We start from the raw sequence: 20,307 nt of genomic DNA, 5'->3' as shown, positions 1-20,307 counted from the left end.
GTGTAGCGTGTAGCGTGCATGAAAGAGATATAAATACAAAGTAAGGAACCCCATCTACTTTTTGTAGGAATATTTGTTACCGTTATCTTCGCCGTTACGGGTGGAAAGGCGCGATGGCTAATTGAAAAAAAAAACAAAGAAAAAGAAAAAGAAAAAGAAAAAGAAAAATATTGAGTGCGGTGTTTTATTTACTTCGCTCACGGCTTTTCAAAGTTTTCAGACTCAGCAAAATAAAAATGAAATAAAAAACAAAATAAAATTAATGAGCTTGAAAATCCACGAAAGAGTCCTAAAATTTCGCATAAATTCACAAACCCTATTTAAAATTACGGAATCCGTGGTCTTCACGATTCGATCCCCGACTTTGTCTTCTCCTTCTCCTCCTCCGCTTCTTCGTCTTCTCTATCCGCGGAATTGGGGAGGAAAACTCCCACCTTCGCCGGAAGTTTCTCTGAATTTTACTTCCCTTCTAGTAAATGAATCTTTCTGCTTCTTTAGTTCCTGGTGATTTTGGTTGACTTAATGAACCCGGTATTCTGTCAATCGCCGGGGAGGTTTTAGGATTTTAAAACGCTTCTAATCGGTTTTTTCTTCTGTCGCTGGAAACCAACGCTTTCTCGTCGCCGGTGTTTTTTTGTTTTTTTGTTTTTTCTTTATGATCATGTTGATGGCGGATGAAGCTTCTAATTTTCCCCTCCAGTTTGCTGATGATGATTTTGATGAAGACATGTCCATGGAGTATGAAAAGTTTTTACATCTACTGAGCGAGGATCTAGATCCTTTGCAGGTAGGTTTGTTGCTGCTGATTTTAGGAGAATTAAGGGTTTTCTTTTCTTGAATTGAAACTAGAGGTCTTGGATTTTAGGGAAAAGAACTTTAGCTATAGTTGCAATTTCCTCTTATGGGTTGGAATCCCTTAGAATTAGTTGGTGTTTTAAGCGTATGATCGGTGATGACAGCTGATTCACCAAAAACTCCGAGTAATTGGCTAAGTTCATAGTACTGACAACGTTTATTTTCTTATGTGGAATGGAGGAGGCAAGCAATAGATAAAGCTTTATATTTCTCACTCGTTAGAGTTACTACATTGTGGGCAGAATGACGCTGCTTATGTATTATTATTAAGTTTAGCTAGTTCGAAAATTGCGATTTTCTGAAGTCAGTTGGTTCAGCGTGTGAGCTTGCCAGTTAACGTATTCTTGGAATGGTATTTAGGTCGTTCTGTCCGTTAAGTCACTTGAAAGTTGACACCTCGAATCTAATGAATGAGATAAGATTGTAATATGGTGCTGTAATACTTTATCACTATTACACTTGATTTGTGGGAATTTGTTAAAAGAACGATATATCTCCATTCTTTCTGTTTCTTTATGGACCATTCTTAAGTAATTTTTAAGCTGAATGTTTGCGAAGTAATATTGGACTTTTCGCCTCTAAACTAAGTGGAGAAATAACGGGATATAGCAAAGGACATGATATCTTGGTGGATTTCTTCAATTTTCATGCTCTCTCTTCTCAAGAATACCTGCATAATCTTTCACTAGGAACTCTCTTGACCATTTGTTTATAATTATCGCAGAATAATCCAGAGGACTTGTCACCAAATAATGCATCGACTGGCCAACCAGCTTTTGATTCTTCCAACCAAGAAAATTTCCAACTGCAGAACGGTTAGTATGGATGAATATTATATCACATTGGTACTATTTTTTCTTCTCATATAAAGAGAGAGACTGTGTTCTTCCTCTAATGATCAGAGTTGTAGGATGTCATTTCCTTAAATTATTACTTCAATTTCATGTATATCCACCATCCATGGCTTGATTGGGTTTTAGATTTTATATGCTAAAGGTGCACCAGAAGGAGGTAATAAGGGTCTTGCTTAGCCTTCAGTCACATTAATCTCTTTGATAGGATAGGACTTCTTATTTTACGGTGGGGTAAGGTTAAATATATTTATAATATTTGTTATTTGACTCTTAACTTCTTGTTCTTGAACCTTTCTGCGCAACAATTTAGGGGTTTTGACGAGGCCTTGACTTTTAATTTTGAGAAGTAATACAGTGATATATTATGTAGATGAATAACTCCAACAAATCTTGAAAAAAACACCCTAACACCCAACACCCTCAGAACAATGTATAATTATCCATTACATTTATGTATCTAAATGAATCAAATTGTTATGAAGAAACAAGGTTCAGAATAGTACTAGAGCCAACATCCAAAAACTAGAATTTTATCCTTAACTTTCTTTTGTTTTCCTAGTGCGGAAGTGTTTGAAGTCTTTCAAAGGTTTGTCTTTTCTCTTCATTTTTCCATTTCTATTATTAAATAATATGTTATTTTGAAGTTCCAAGGGTTGACTCCCCATCCTGAGAAGATGAAAGGTTTTCTTTTAAGAGAGGAGCTATAGCAGCTTCTGCTGTTGGATCAGACTCTTTTCAGGTTTTAGACTAAGGCCTTAGGCCCTTAGCTTTATCTTGGCCTATGAGGGGAAAGCACTAGAGTTCCGTTTGATAGATACGGTGATGCGGTGATGTTTTGTATATAATGTTTCTTGATGATTGATACTTTGTCTAAGAACTAGCATTTCTCTAGTGAAATTAAGTGTTTATGATCTCATGTTGCGCTTTCAGTTGGTCTCATTATCAGAAGCTGGAATTCATCTTGATATGTCATTTTACAATTGCAGATACATCTCATGGTTTCATGGATGTAACATTGAAAAATCATGATAGTTTGGATGGAAAGGGCACAGAAACCTTGAGATCCTCAGAAAATAATTCATGTGCGTCAGTGGAGTTGCCTTCCTTTGATGCAGAGCATTCTTCAAAAGAAGTGTTTCCTACTGAGTCCACAGTAAACCGAAGTTTTGATTTTGTGACTGATGTTACTGACTCTTATTCAACTATGCCATACTGGATGAGTACTGTGGAGCAACCTTTTTTAGTTTCTTCTCAGTACCTTTTCCCAGAAGATTATGATTCTCCACTTGCTTCTGGAAATGGGGACATGACAATCAACATGATGCATGGAGGAGAGTTTCCATCCAATAGCCTGTGCTCAAGTACTACGATGAATTTGTATGCACAGGGGGCTACTGATCACAAATCAGTATCGAGAGAGTCAGTCTCAAAGGATGTAATTCTTGATGGGTATTCAAATGTAAAGGGATGGAATCAGAATTGTGAAAATGGAAACTTTATTTCATCATTTGATGGGAACTATCCATTTCATGCCGATGAACTTCATATTGGTCAGGCATCCATGGGGCTTCCAATGTCTACCGAGCTGAATTTATCTTGCAAGGAGCTTGTTAGTCAAGTGAAGAATGAAACGATAGATTCGCTGGTTGAATCTTGTAGTGGCCCATGGCAATCTATGATGGAGGAAAACATGTTTTTTCCATCCCAAAAAGTTTTTCATTCTGAAGATATGGTTTGTGGAACATCCAGCAGACCCTCTAATGATGGCAGGTACCAGAATTTATATATATCTGACCAATACTCTCCTAATGGCCATTCCTCTAATTTAAGCAATCAGCCTTTGGTTTTCATCAAGGACGATAGAGATCATAAATTGACTCTGTGCAAGAGTGATATAAATCATCCACAAGTCAGCCCTGAATCAACTCACAGTAATTTGTCAGACAAGGCCCATGTGGAGGATGATCCAGATATCTGTATAATTGAAGATATGAGTCATCCCGCACCGTCAAACCGATCTTTTGTGGTTGGAAAATCTGTTGCTTCTCAAAGTTGTTCTATAGTCAGTGGATCTTCCACTTATATGGGATTAGGAAGCATGAGACACAAGGCAAAAGACATAGACATTTTAAAAGTTGCGTTACAGGTTAGTTCATTTTAGTTTTGTTTCTGCATATTGTAACATGTGCAGAAACAATGTCCTTGAATGTAAATGAAAATTTGTTCCTAGAGCTTTAACTTTTAAGCAATCTCTCTCAAACTTGTTTTGTCCACTTACTGTTGATTTTCTTTTCTTTTTTTTTCCCCCTCTTTTTTTCCCCCTTAAATGACTAAATGAATTCTTTACAATGTTGAAGAGTATGGAAGTTTGCTGACAATCCGAAACAAATTTAATTAGAAGAAAAAAATTGAAGCTGAATAATGAAATTGTTTGGGACTCCCCTTTTTGTGATTTCATCCATCAATGGAATTGTTTTGTTGAGAAAAATAAAGAATCAATAGTTTTTTCCATTACTTACGAAACGGTATTTAGGTTAGGCTATCATATGCTTGTGAGTTCTAAAACAGGCACAAATGTTGTTAATCTTTTTTTTTTTTTTAAATATCTCAGAAATGGAATTGAAGGTTTGAACCGGCAACCTTTTAGAGGAAGTACCAATGCTAATTATATTTAATAGTTACTGACAAGGGTGCAACTTTTTTGCAATTACTGTTATTGCATTTTCCTCAGCTCCTGTTTTGAGTCTTTGACTTTGCAACAGATGTAAATTTCATAGTTAATTACTATTCGTCATCCTGACTTATCTGCTTTTGTTGCATACATTTTTGTTTGCGTTTTGATTTTTGGGATGGTATGCTTCTAGTAAAACTTTTAACATGGTCCTATATCCCTTTTAGAATTTTGATTTGACCCTCTGCTAGAGGTAACAAGCTCATGCTACTGAGCTCGGCTTAACATAGTTCTATATCATTCACTCAAGAGTTTGTTTATATGATGGCGAAGTTGATAAGTCTCAGGTTATCGAGCTTTGCAGGATCTTTCTCAGCCAAAGTCAGAAACTACTCCGCCTGATGGTGCTTTAGATGTTCCTCTTTTAAGGCATCAGGTTTTGTATTCTTTTATTAACACGACCTTTTCTTCTCTATTTGTATTTCTAAAAATAATAGGTTTGTATTATTAACTTTCACGGATGTTTGGACAGAGAATTGCTTTGTCATGGATGGTTCAAAAGGAGACATCTAGTGTACCTTGCGCAGGGGGGATTCTTGCGGATGATCAGGTTCCAACTCAGAATTTGTTCAATATCTAGAGATAATATGGATTTTATTTTCCCTTCTGTATTGACACGGGGAGTCACTTGCAGGGATTGGGGAAAACAATATCAACAATTGCTCTAATACTAAAGGAAAGGGCTCCTATTAGAGCTTGTCCTAATGTTAGACATGATGAGTTGGAGACTTTAAATTTGGATGAAGATGATGATATACTTCCTGAGCATGATGGACCCAAACAAGAATCCTCTCATCAAGTTTCACCAAGCGAAAATTTAACTACAAGCAAGAACACTTCAGTACAAGCTAAAGGCAGGCCAGCAGCTGGAACTCTTGTTGTTTGCCCAACAAGTGTATTGAGGCAATGGGCTGATGAATTACATAATAAGGTTTCTAGTAAAGCTAATTTGTCAGTGCTTGTATACCATGGAAGTAGTCGAACTAAGGACCCTTGCGAGCTGGCCAAATATGATGTTGTTTTAACAACGTACTCAATTGTGAGCATGGAGGTACCAAAGCAGTCTGCTGTTGATGAAGAAGATGATGAGAAACTCAATACAGAGGAACAAGCTATTCTACATTTGCATTTTTCTTCAGGCAAGAAAAGAAAAAACCTCTCTGGTTCTGATAAGAAACATTCAAAGAACAAGAAGGGAGTGGACAATGAAGTTTTTGAACCAGTTGCCCGCCCTCTTGCTAAAGTGAGGTGGTTCCGGGTTGTATTGGATGAGGCCCAGAGTATCAAGAATCACAAGACACAGGTAGCTAGGGCCTGTTGGGGTCTGCGGGCAAAACGTAGATGGTGCTTGTCAGGAACTCCTATTCAAAATGCCATTGATGATCTTTATAGCTATTTTAGGTTTCTCAAATATGATCCCTATGCTGCATATAAGTCGTTCTGTTCGGCAATTAAGTTTCCAATCAACAAGAATCCAACCAAAGGATACAAAAAACTTCAAGCCATTTTAAGGACAATAATGTTACGTCGCACAAAAGGTGAGGTCACATGAAATTTTGTGTATTGGTTGGTTACATTGTTTCAAGGATTTAGAATATTTACTTGTCTTTTGGTTTTCTTCAAAAGTTAAAACACTGCCATTTCGCCCCTCCTTGACTTTCTATTTTTATTGAAGAATTGGATATATATTTTCTGTAGGGTGAGAACTGTCCCTTGGCTATGGTCTGATTCACAGTGCGTTTCCATTTATTTTATAGATTATAATAGTCTTCCTGATTGGTGCCTTGCTTTTGTTTTGAGAAATCTCTCCTGTTTTTACCATGTACAGATTTTTTTATTATTATTTTAAAAATGGTAAATAACTTGATAACATGCTTGAATCATGGTTAGATTATGAGTCAGAAATCTTCTTTGTCATCTTATGAGTTTGCCTAGGAGTGATATGAGGAATTGGGATTTATGGATATCAGATCTGCCAACTCTATTTGACATTCAATTTAATTTTAGATTATCTACAAGGCCTGAAACTTACTGTCAGGTGACAGGACCAGGATAATTTCTTTTATGAGAACAATATGCCTTTTTGTTAAACTTTGTTAGATTTTGTATTATTATTTTAATAATTTGAAGAATGTGCCTCATTTCCTGACTTTTCTTTGTTAGACATTCCTTATGACTTATTTTATATAACTTGACTTGATTCTGCTTACCTACTGTAGTAAAATGTACGTTCAAATGATTTTGTTGGGCAATTTTATTATTATTATTATTTTAATTTTTATTTTTTGTGCCATGTGGTGGATTCTGCCTGAACTCCGTATTTTACTTTTCTTTACTGTTGCACACATTTTTTTTTTGGGTATTATATGAACTTACCAATTTGACTTGGATCATTCTATGGCACTTCTTGTGTAGCCACACTTCTTGACGGGCAACCCATTGTTACATTGCCACCTAAACATGTGGAACTGAAAAAGGTGGATTTTACTGATGAAGAGCGTGATTTCTACTCGAAATTGGAGGCTGATTCAAGGGCTCAGTACGAAGTATGTTTTTTAAGAAACTTTTGTAGTTTGTTTTGTATGCCTATTGCCTAGTATGCATGAAACTTCAGTTACAACATCTAATTTCCTTCTTCCCCTTTCTATCATTACTTATCGAGAATCTTGCCCCCCAGGAATATGCAGCAGCTGGAACTGTTAAACAAAATTATGTGAACATCTTACTGATGCTTTTGCGCCTTCGACAAGCTTGTGATCACCCTCTTCTTGTTAAGCCTTATGACTCTAAATCTTTATGGAGATCTTCGGTTGATGTGGTCAAGAAGCTTCCTCGGGATAAACAGATTTTCTTATTAAATTGTTTGGAAGCATCATTGGCTATCTGTGGCATCTGTAATGTATATCTTCTGCCCATTTCTTTTCTTTGATGTGAAATTTTTTAGTTAGTGTATGGTTTAGTGCATGTGGAATTAAGTACAGCATTTAGTTCAAACTATCTGTTTACATATAAGTTATCATGAATAAAACATATATAAACAGCTTTGTTGACTTTTTGCTTAACATAAAAATTATGAAGCATGAAATTCTGATGAAAAATGTTGTATACTTTTCAAATAATAATAATAATAATAATAACAATAATAATAAAATTCCAACAGTCATGCCAGGGTTAAAGAACATGCAATTATTGCATGTTGCATTTAATTTTTCTCCCTCATAAAAGAAATTCTGATGCTCCTTTTATTCCTTCCAATTGTTGAACATAAATTGAGGTATTCTGTACCTTTGACGTTATATTTGGATTTCTCCCATAAAAAACCACTGCTTGGCTCTGCATAAATGCTTCCTAATGATGTTAATATAGCATAATGCTTTCTAATGACTTGTTTATATCACCACTGTGAGAAGGAGCTTTTTGGCTTCCTTTTGTGATTTCATCATCATCATTTCTGATGTTTGTGCAGTTCCCCATTTTTACATCTCGTCACTTTAATCAAAAGTTTTGATTCCTAGTTAAAAAACGACCTTTTTTTTGGCTTTTTGCCTTTTCCTATATTGATGTATATTTGAAACTGGTAAGGTCAACTATAAATAAGAGCAGTATCTTTTCTTCATTCTCTTTTGTTACTTGGACTTCTTGGATATATTTACTTTTGTTCAATTCGCACACTATGCTTATCTCAATGTTCCTTTTGTTGTCCCGTTGATATTTCCTTCATCTCGAAACAGATTAGTGAGTTTTTTTACTCAAAAACTTCTGTGATTATTTCTGTAGGATCCACCTGAAGATGGGGTTGTCTCAGAATGTGGTCATGTTTTCTGCAAGCAATGCATTTTGGAACACCTCTCTAGTGATGACAGCCAGTGCCCTACAGCAGGATGCAAAGTTCGTCTTAATGCATCTTTATTGTTTTCCAAGTCCTCATTATGCAGTTCTCAGTCTGACGAGCCCGGTGAAGATAATTCTGTGGTTAGCTCTTGTTCCACCGTTGGTGACTCAGTGGAACCCTCTTCATCAGTTATGTATGAGTCTTCTAAAATTAAAGCTGCTCTTGAGGTTCTGATGTCATTGGCTAAACCAAAGGAATACTCTTCAAGAAACAGCCCTCCCCAACTTGCTGTTGTAGGAGCCAGCGATAAATCAATCGATGCTTCATCCACAGAACTGCGTCTGGAAAGTCCCGAGTGTCAAGATTCTGGAAACAAAAGCTCTAGCGAATTAGTTAAAACAGGTGGAGAAAAAGCTATAGTCTTTTCTCAATGGACGGGAATGTTAGATTTGCTTGAAGCATGCCTAAAAAACTCCTCCATTCAGTACAGGAGACTTGATGGCACCATGTCAGTACTTGCCAGAGATAAAGCAGTAAAGGATTTTAACAATCTTCCGGAGGTTTGTCAAATGACGTGGCCCTATACTAGAGTATTTTTCATAATTTTTTATACTCTCTCTTCTGTAGTGTATGCTGCATAATCCTTCACCCCTTTTTTTAATTTATTGACAGGAATATTGTGTTTTTTTTTTACTTTCTTGTTTACGTGATGTTAAATACGATTCAATAAATTTCCTTATGGTAGGTGTCAGTTATGATCATGTCTTTGAAAGCTGCTAGCCTTGGCCTAAACATGATTGTTGCCTGCCACGTTCTTCTGTTGGACCTCTGGTGGAATCCTACAACTGAAGATCAAGCAATTGATAGAGCACATCGAATCGGGCAAACCCGTCCTGTGACGGTGTTGAGATTAACTGTAAAAGACACAGTTGAGGATCGTATTTTAGCCCTTCAGGTACCGATTATATGTTTCATTTTCAATTTTGATTTGAGAAGCTCTTGTTCGTTCAATATTAGTATATGGATCAAAATCCAGTTTACTCTGTGGTTAATTAGTTGAGTGTCAAGTGTTTTGAAGGCTTTAGTTTTTGCCTTACCAAAAACTCAAAAGGGTGGGACTTAGGAAAGATGAGCACTTTAGTTTGGGGAACTGATACCCTTTTGGGACCTGTATGGAAACTCCACTCACTTTCATACACATATTGGGTACTTGTTAGCTTCAAAGACAAGTGTTAATGCAAGGTTAAGTTGGGTCCGGCGTAAAGTGTAATCTAGGATAAAGTGATAAATGTTGGGAGTGAAGTACATCAAACTCATTTTTTCAAGCATGTAAATGCAAATGTGTAAGAATTTGAATTTTTGTTTAAAAGTGATGTATTATTTAAGAAAATGTCAATCTAAAGTTGAGAAAATGATTTTTTTGGTTCTTGAAGTTTGAATAATTGGGGGTTTATTTAGTCCTTAGAATTCAAAATCTTACACTTTCATTCTTAGGATTGAGGAAATAGTTTATTTTAGGACTTGTGATCGTTAGTCAACTTATAGAAAAGTGACATGCCATATTTTGTGATAGAATAAGTGATTTGACAATTAAAAAAATTTAAAAGAAAAAGAAACTCTCTCTCTCTCACCCCCACCTCTCCCCTGTTTTCAGCCCCCACCCTTTCAGCATGCAACGTTCGACAGCAGTGAAACCCATGACCTCACCTTCATAGATCCCGTTCTCCTTCACTGTTGTTTCCCCTCTTCCAACTCTCACGTTAGTTTTGATTGAGAACAATGAACTAATATCCTAGGGCTTAAAAAAATAATTCATATTTAACAAATGTGACATGCCAATGACGTGTCATTGTGTCTATGCCTTTTGTCCTTATATGTGCCTTTTAGGTTGCAACAATATGTATAATTTTAATAGATGTCTTCCATGTTCATGGTCCTATAAACTTTTAAAAATCATGTGTCTCGTATGATGCTTCTTAGGCCAGAACAATATTTCTGGGCGATCATATTTGCCCCCATATTCGTGTGTGACAACCACATTCTTGGGCAATGGTTGGGACAATAACACCATTTGTTACACATGCTATTACAACCAGTTCCTGCACTAGCGTTAATAAATCAGGGGGATTGTTGTGTGGCATGATTTCCTTCTGCCATTTCTGTTGGTAAATTGATTGATTGTATATTCATACTTTTATGCAGCAAAAGAAAAGAGAGATGGTTTCATCTGCATTTGGAGAAGATGAAACAGGCGGTCGACAAACTCGTCTCACAGTTGAAGACCTGAACTACCTTTTTATGATGTGATGATAGATATGACCACAATTATTCTTTTGAATTGGCTGATTTAGGTTAACATCATATGCACATATCATATCAAAGATTTAGGTGGTGAAGGCTGGCTGCATTGGCTCTAATTTTAGAAAGCAAGTTGTCCTGACCATATTTAGGTTAGATGGCCAACTTTTGATGTTACTTTGACCAGAAGATTCGACGATCCAGCTCCTTTTACCAGAAGAAGATTTGTGAATAGGAATTATAGAAATCTTTGAATCCATTTTTGCCCACCCATTCTTTCCTCACTCACAATTTGTTCCCATTGTGACCTTCTCTTTACATCCCATTCCCTTAGTATATCCCACAGGTTGTAAAGATTAGAAATTTTTATAGAAAGGACAGAAAGTTAAATCTGTTGAAGACTCTTTTCTTTTCCAAATGTAAAGATATAGATAGTGTTATTTGCTATTGCTTGTCCCTGGCTCTATGCTGTTTATTTCTTTTTTCCTTGTTACTTAGATCATCATTTTTTTTAGTAATATTAATTTTATCGTTCCATTGGATGAGGAATTTGTAATTCCTTTGTCTTTGGAGATAATTTTATTGGTTTGGATTATGCTTTACAAAATTGAAACGTTATAATGAATAATAGAAATGCTATTCTTTTGATTTTTATATAAAGTTTCACTCTAAGTTGATATAAACTATTACAATAAATTAAACAGATGATCTGAAATGAAAAACAGATTGTGTTTAATTTATGAAGGAAAATCAAGTAATTTAAATGTGGAAAACTTGTTTGAATAGCAAGAATATATTGGCAATAACATAGGATAGCTTGAATTTATACTATCAGCCTCATTCGATAGTACGTTTAAATTAATATTTAGTTATCAATTTAGATTATTTTTTGTAAGGTCATAAATAGTCAACTTATGGTTGTGCTAGAAAGCTTTTGATTATCCAATTTAATATTGAATTTTTTGTTTTCTTTAGAGAGTCCTTTTATCTTTTAAGAGATGGATTTTTCTTGTTTGGTCATAGATTTGGCTTTAATTATATCAGCTTCCTGGCACGTTATAAATTAAATTTAAAATAATCAATTTCCATACGTCAAAACTTTCTGTATGTGGGCTTAATCACATCATCTAGTAAAAAAATATTAAAGAGAAAAATTTGTTAAGAGTATTATATGTGTGAATTAGATATTAGAAAAGACAGCTCCCACATGGGAGTTATTCCAAGTAATGAACTATCTTTAGGTCATATTTTTCAAAATTGTTTTGAATTTTTTCAAGAAAGGCTTTTTAGTATTATATTTGGATAAATTTGTCATTTTTACATATATTTCCCGAAGCATTCTTAATGATGGAGAGAGAAATTATATTTATTGTAGAGAGAGAAAAGGTATTTAATATGATTTTTTAACATTTTCAAATGGAGAGTGAAAATTTGATATTTTTCCCTTTATTTAATTTAATTGGAGAGAAAAAACACATTTAATGGAATTTTATTGTTTTATTTTTCCTAGATTCATGGTTATTTAAAATATACCTCAGAATAATTTGTTAAGTATTTGAAAATATTCTAACAAATACATGAAATATACCACAATATATAAATTAAAGATTGATTCAATTCTTGACGTAAATCACCATTTCATTTTTCATGTTGATTTCTGATATTTTGTGAAATATTCTATTGTTTGTTCATTTGTGCATGTAATATATTCCATTGTTTATTTGGAAACATTCTAAAAAAATATATGAATTATATAGGAAAATATATTAGATATCTACTCAAATATTCATGATTATTTTTAAATATATCTTAAAACTCAAATATGTATGTTAATATATTTCATTGTTTATTTGATGTATATATCCCAAATATTATAATATACATGCATTTCTAATTAGGTATCGATATTCCGTTGCTATGATATGTATGTTTCTATACCTTGGATCATTATTTTAGATATTTGCAAATATTCAAACCAATTATGAAATATAATAGTAAAATGGTAAAACATTAAATATTCCAATAGATTTTTAAATATATGAGTAAAATGATTTATATATATATATACCATAGTTTAGGTTCATGGTTATTTTTAAATATACGTTAAAACATTTCCCTTAGATGTTTGCACATATTATAAACAATATATAAAATATACTAGTAAGATTGGAAACGAATATATATAAAAAACCACGCTATATATCATAATATATACCGAAAAAGAATATATATATATATATATATATCATAGTATATATAAAAAAACCATCTTATATATCGAAAACAAAAAATCACCATACGACAGTATATATAAAAAAAATCCCATATGACAGTAAATATCATAATATATATAAAAAAACCACCTTATATATCACCGTCAATTGTCATCATCTAGAACCCCATGCAGATGGTTCATCCTGCGTTGCATCGACTCGCCCCACGCCGAAAAAATAACCCCACGTCGGATCACCTAGCTCGACACGGGAAAAACGCCCCATGCCAGATCTGCTTGCCACACGCCGAAAGATGTGCTGGATCTACTCGCCCCGCGTCGGAAGATTCGCTCCACGCACTGGATATGTTATGAGGAAGAAGGTAACGACAGCTGGTTAGTGGCTCAAACGGAGGGAGGCGGCGGCTGGATCTTGGCATGGTGGACAGAGGGAGAGAGACAACGATGGAAAGATGAAAGAGAGACCATAGATGACAAAAAGACGATCGGTGGTGTGCGAAAGTCGACGATTGAATCCAACTGGTGAATGGGGTAGCGACGGTCGGCTGAATGGTGGCAGCGAATGGCGGACTGGTGAACGACGGCAACGAAAGTCGGCCAAATTCGATAAGCAAACGACGACAGAAAAGGAGTGTGAAATTGTCGAAAGGAGAAAAGAGATGAAGGAGGAAGGAGGAAGGAGAAAAGAGAGGGAGGAGGAAGAAAAGGGAAGTGAAGGAGTCAATGGTTTTTATTTTTTTTAAAAAGAAACATTGATGGACGTGAAAGCTTGTATGTAGGAGAGGGAATCACAATTATATATATGTATATATTTATGTGTAGGATCAAGACCTAAATTGTAAATAGCCACTGACATTGATGAAAAAAAATCTAATTAAGTCTTTTTTGTAAAAAATGAAATGTTCAAGATATTAATATAATATAGCTTATATTTTAAGGTCTGTACGTCGAAACTCAAAAAAAAAAAAAAAAAAAAAAAATGGAGAAATTGGGAGAAGATGATATTTTCTTGATAGAAGGAATGGCGACTGATTACAATATGTGAAACCCTAAAAAGAGAACATGAAAGAAACCTACACATGGCACAAATCTATTTGCAGATTCAAAACAGTCATATTGTAAATAAAGCAGTTGATTATAAAGAAAATTAAAATAGACTAGTAAGGGAATTAAAGGAATATCCCCCCCCCCCAACACAAGCTGACTGGGCAAGGTGCAACAGTAAGCTTGGTTCGTAAGTTTTGAAAACGAGATGATGGTAACCCTTATGTCACGATATCAACAAGTTGGTCCTAGATGGCACATAACGGACCCGAGAGTGACTCAAGATCATAGGAGGCCTTGGACAAAACTTTGATAGAGAGGCTTTCTTATAGAAAATATTATGTAGAATTTATTTCTCTTGCTTTTTTAGATGCAAAATTATGTATTAAATTTTGATTATCTAAGTTCATCTATATATCATTTTCAATGAATAATATGACCAATCCATTTAATCTTTTTGGCGACGTAGTTAATATTTAATAAGATTGAATTAATTTTAATCTTGAACCGCTTTTTTTAGCAGAAACAACGGTTGTTGGTATTGTTAATTATATTCTATAAGCAATATATGCATTTGGAAAAATATTTACCTTTTTATATAATTTAATATTTTAATAGGACAATCAATTTTATTTTGCAAGACTTCTCTTAATACTTTTAATTCAAAAAATAAATGTAAACCGTTAATGTCAAAAAATGTATCACGTTTTAATGATTTTCAAGATTAATACAATATCTTTTCAAATTATCATCATCCAATAACTTTAAAATTTTCATATCAAATAGGAAGTTAAAGATATTTTCATATACTTGAAATTGTTCAAATCTATTTTTAGGTGAAGAATTGCTTGATCTACAATATAATAAAAGTAATCAATTCTAAAAAAGTCTTCAGATGATCGTGTTTCTTCAATGTCAACATTCTCATCAAATTGTTTTTTTTTCTTTGAATCATTATTTTTTCATGAAATATTGGTTGTATTTCCATATCATTTTCAATTTCTTTAGTTGAAATCATAGCATATGTGAATCCATTTTCTCTATATTTTTCTAAAAATGAAACTAAACCTTTCAAGTGATCTAAAACAATATCGACATGCATATCTTTATGTTGCAAGACTTTACTCATAGAATTTAAAGCAAATAAAATATCATACCATATAATCATGCATAATAAGAATTCAAAATTTTCAAATTCATAAGTAGTTAAACAATTAGCTTCATTTTTCACTTTAGGATCTTCACTAGTTTCTCCTAATTTTAATAAAGCGTCCCTCATTTGAGGTGCTTGAAATCTTATTTAACATTTTGAATTCGATTTTTCCATCGTGTTTGTGACAATGGTTTGATAGTCAAGTTAGTTATGTGATCTAGCAAAAGTTTGCACCATTTGGTAGACGAAGAAAATAAAGAATAAATACATTGCACAACTCTATAAAATGTCATAGTTTTACGACATGAGCTAGCCATGTCAGAAAGTACTAGATTGAGATTATGACAACCACAAGGTGTATAAAATGCTCTAAGATTTATTTTCAGTAATCTTTTTGTACACCTTGTTGTTTTCCTTTCATATTAGATCCATTAACATATCCTTGTCCTCTTATATTAGACATATCAAGTTTAAGATCCTTAATTGTGTTTATAAGTGTTGGGGTTGATGTCCTAAAATCTCGTGGTTTTATAGTTTGTAATTTGTTTGTACAAACAAGTTTTTTATTTAATAAAATAAGTTTTTATATTATTTGACATTTAGTTGCATTAACCCAAACCAATAAATTAAGATCCTAGGTTATTTAATATAGCTTAAACATGTATGTGATGACATACAAGTCGATCATGTGTACGTGATAACCTAAAAGATTTAGTAGATGGATAAGGCTAGATACCTTATCCTAATGAGACTACAGATACGACTCACTTTATAATTGTTAAAATTGTTGTAAAGTGTTACAAATGATCTAATCCTGATCATTCATGTGGAGATATGTGAGTGAGGGTATACTATATAAAGAGTTTGTATAAGACCGGACCACGAAATAACTAGTCTCTCTTTATAACGCCTTTACTTGAAAAGACTTACATTTCACTAGGATGACCATAGTGACTTAACCTTAATCTTGAGTGAGTTGTGAGCTCTTGCCTATGAGAGTGATCCTTTGATCTACATAGGTGATAGTGGCTAGATTCGCTGACTCAATATGCTTACCATTTTGAGATTCGCCCGAGTGGGGAGCTGGGAACACAACTACACAAGAAGAAGTTCACTCCTTCCCATTGTTAGAGTAAGTAGATAAGTTGCTCCCTTAAAGGCTGATTTCGGGTCTTGAACAATGAGGCTTCTCATCCTCTCACTGGTCTAAGAGGAGTCCAGTTATAATTGGACTATGATTAATTGTTCATTAGAGGGATCAATGTTACTTAAGGAGTTAGATATAACTACTAGGGTACACCGATAATTTTAACCCAACCGTACTTATGAACAATGTGTGAAGGGTCAACGTACTTTTGATTGGTTATATCCAATGAACATAAAAATATATCTACAGTGCGAAAAATGTTGGGATTGGTGTCCTAATTCTCCCGGAGTCTCGTAGTTTGTAATCTATACACATTGTTATAAATAAAATAAGAGTTATTTTATTTGACATTTACTCATATCCAATAAACAAAGCTCCATGGTTATTGTATGTAAATTTAAGCATGTATATGAGATATACAAGTGGATCATGCCTTAAGTGATAACCTAAATAGGTCTGTAGTATAAGGATTAAGGAGGGATACCTGATTCTGGCGACACTACGAATACGACCGCTTTGTAGAGGTTTGTAAGTATTGTAAACTATTACAGATGGTAGATCCTGACAACTGATGTGGAAACATGTGGACGGGGGTGTCCTATACAAAGAGTTTGTATAAGATTGGTCTACGAGAGGATTCGTCTTTGTATATAACGCCGTTGATATTGGAGACTTACATCTTACCTAAACGACCATAGGTGACATGACCTCAATCCTGAGTGTTTTGGGAACTCCTGTCTTTAAGGGCTGTCCTTTGATTAGTATGGGTGAGAGTGGCCAGATTGCCAACTCAACATGCCTACCTTTTTGGGGATTTTTCTGATTTGGGAGTTGGGAACTCAATTAACAAGGTGGAATTCACTCCTTCCTCGAAGTTGGGGTAAGTAGATAGATTGCTCCCTTAAGGGCTGATTCCGAGGCTTGAACATAGTGGCCACAGTTTCTCTTTGGAAGAGAGGACTCAGTCATAGTAGGACTATGACTTATGTTCATTAGAGGGATTAGTGGTACTTAAGGAGTTAGATGTAACTACAGGAGCATAACGATTATTGGCCCAACTGTACTTACGAGTGATCTATGAAGGGTTATCGCACTGTTGATTGGTTGATATGGATACATAATATATCTATAGTAAGAAGAGTTCAGCTGTCGGTCTTTAGTGGAGTGTCTGGCAGTTAAAGGATGGTGGATCCCGTGACTAAAGAGTTTAGTCAGTTGTTCACGTACCGTTGGAGCTTCGAGCTACAGGTCCATAAGGTCCCCTTAGTAGCTCAATGGAATCAAGTTGAGAATCAGTCCTTGGTGTTGATTTGAAATGTTCAAATTGACAAGAGAAAAATTCGATTATATATGATATGATCGGTGTGATGTATGAGATACATCACGTGGAGGATTAATGTAAATGAGATTTACATTAAGTACCATGAAATAGAAAAAGAGCTATGGTTTATATGTTTCATGAATGAAATATTAAAAACTAATAGGTTATAAATATACTATGGTAAGTTGGTTATCATATATATTTATAATAATATTAATTATTGGATAATTATCTCTTTTTCTCTAATAACCAATTGAGTGGGAGGTTATTGGTAGTTTCATGGTAACCGTGAGATAAAAGGAAAAATGTTTTCCTAAATTTAGTAGTTGTTGAAAGTGTTTCCACTCTAAAAAATTACTCACAGTTGGCTGTCAATTGAACTAGATTCACTAAACGATAGCTAAAGAGAGACTAGAGGATCGTGGAGTGATACTATATGATAGTTCACTCAGCTAACCTTTAGCTAAACGACCGCGGAGCTCTTGCTAAACAACCGCATATCATTTGTTAAATGATTGGGCATTGTCTATATGATAGACTTTATCATCTCCCATTTGCTCAATCGTTTACACGATTGTTCTTCCTCCGGTCTTGTCCTCTAACCAAGTCTACATAGAGCCCACACTTCTGAATTCTCATAACGATAATACCAAGGTAGTCATAGTGGTGGTGTCGTACTCAGCTCGACATAGTTCGAGGTTTTTGGAGGTCGTTCGTTGAGTTCGTGGTGTTCGTGTGGAGGTTGCTGTGATTTTTCTATGTGGCAGTTGAAGTGTTCGAGCGTTCGTGATTGCTGTTTTGCTATTTGATTGAGCGTTCGTGATCGAAGGTGTTTGAAGATGAGTCTTCAAAGGTATGATGCTTTATCCCTTGATCTCTTGTATAAGCATGCTGTAATTTCATATGTTGCATGACCAGTTAGTTTCTGTTTGTTGATTGTAATTGTGTATGTTTAAATACGAATAAAATTTGGAACGATCATGTCACACCCCCTCCCAGATTACCCCTATTAATCCAGAAGTGAATGTGACGACAGTAGTTATTAACCATTTTGTGGCACTTACTGCCTAACTAACATCCTGAACCTGCTTGGATCCCTGGAATACATATATAACATTCACCAAGCTAATGAAACTTTTTTAAAAAATAACCTTAGAACACCAGGAACCAACAACAACATAATTACATCATATTAACACATATAGAGTTTAGCGGTCCCAATATACTTTACTAGTCCCTAATATGAGCAATACATATGTACAGACATTTACAGAATAAACACCTAAAACTTCTCTCTAGACTTTGGACTTTTAACTGGAGTCCTTGAATGGCAGAGCAGGATGACAGCTAACCTCTGGGGAGATGACCACTACCTGGGAAAAGAAAACATTTAAAAAAATGAGTTACTCGCCCAGTAAGTGACTTAATAAAACATAAATCTCATGCTTAAACTGAAAGCTATAAAACATAATACTGGAACTAAAACATGCCAAGCAAATGTGTACATAAAACTTTTAAAATCATTGTATCTGAAAACATAGCTGAATTGATTTTTGGTTGAGAGAGAACCCTTTTGCTCGATCTCTCAACGTCGGATATCATGTTCAAGAGAGAACCCTTTTGTTCAATCTCTCAAACATTATCCTGGTCTGGGGTGAGAACTCTTTTGCTCAAAACCTTCTAACCAATGCTAAGAAAGAACCCTCGTGGTTCAATCTTATCGTCAGGTGTCATATTTAAGAGAGAACCCTTTTGTTCGATCTCTCAAACATAAGCCTGGGCTGGGGTGAGAACCCTTTTGTTCAGCACCTTACAGCCAATGCTAGGAAAGAACCCTTTTGTTCAATCCTACGGAACTGATTAACTGTCAAACGTGCACGTAGAGCAAACTGGATCCTGATGTCAAGGATCATTACTGAGGCAGGGTACATTGCCTATCACTGAACTGAGTGAATTATTCTGATACCTTCTCTATGTACTTCTGCATCAGAATCATAACATAATTGAAACTAGGTAATACAGCTCGGGTACCTTCTCCTTGTACTTCAGTATTGAGCTGAAAATACTTGATAGGAAAATATTTTCATAAAACATGCTTACTGAAAGCTTGATCTCATAAATCATAGTTTTCACAAGAACATCATTTGCTAATGCATGCTCAACAACATTAAAAGCACATATGCTTTAAAACATAATACAAATACTTGTAACATAAACATGTCATAGAATCTCCTTTTGAAAACTACCATGGTTCAACCATTGTACCAAAGCATGTTTCATAAACTTTGTAACCAGCATGCGTTTATAAACTTTAGAGAAATGCGTTGCTTAACTGTCAATAAAGCATAGATTATTAAAATATTTATAAACCATTTATAAATCATTTTATAGTCACTCACAGCTCGTCGGGGCTCTTAAACGGTTTATATGCCTCTCTAGCTCTTCTTGGCCTGAAAGGACATAATCCCGGTTAGATTTCTTAGAATTCTCAGCAAAAAGCTTCAGGCAGCTCACTTACTAATGAAACTTTCACCAACAAAACAACAGTACTAGTAAGATGATCATTTTGAGCGAGATCATCCTCCTGAGCGAGATTTACCACTTCTAGCAAGATTTGTGACTTCTAGCGAGATTTGTGACTTTTCCAGCGAGATTTGTGACTTCTAGCGAGATTTTGACTTCTATCGAGATTCAGCGCAAAACCAGCGAGATCTTCATCCTTAGCGAGATCCACCTCTTCCTTAACTCACTCTCGCTCTCGCTCATTTTCTTATCTCGCTCTCGCTTTCGCGTACAATGGTGAGCTGCCTGCTTAATCTTCCTAAGAAGTTGCCTGCTT

At 34.8% G+C, this 20,307-nt stretch overlaps 1 protein-coding gene across 1 annotated transcript; it reads left to right on the top strand.

Annotated features, from left to right (window-relative positions):
* The first annotated feature begins 298 nt into the window (after positions 1-298).
* Positions 299-11,026, top strand: LOC120072504 (helicase-like transcription factor CHR28). Its single transcript, XM_039024877.1, has 11 exons — positions 299-787; positions 1,580-1,670; positions 2,696-3,855; positions 4,745-4,816; positions 4,913-4,990; positions 5,075-5,978; positions 6,856-6,986; positions 7,118-7,339; positions 8,218-8,832; positions 9,018-9,227; positions 10,475-11,026. Exons 1-11 carry the CDS (start codon positions 656-658, stop codon positions 10,577-10,579), a joined length of 3,720 nt encoding a protein of 1,239 aa, XP_038880805.1. The 5' UTR covers positions 299-655; the 3' UTR covers positions 10,580-11,026.
* The last annotated feature ends 9,281 nt before the right edge of the window (positions 11,027-20,307 follow it).

The sequence above is a fragment of the Benincasa hispida genome, chromosome 3, assembly GCF_009727055.1.
Source record: "Benincasa hispida cultivar B227 chromosome 3, ASM972705v1, whole genome shotgun sequence".
Taxonomy (NCBI): domain Eukaryota; kingdom Viridiplantae; phylum Streptophyta; class Magnoliopsida; order Cucurbitales; family Cucurbitaceae; genus Benincasa; species Benincasa hispida.
The sequence above is the reverse complement of the archived record's forward strand: the minus strand, read 5'-3'. Positions and strand labels throughout refer to the sequence as shown.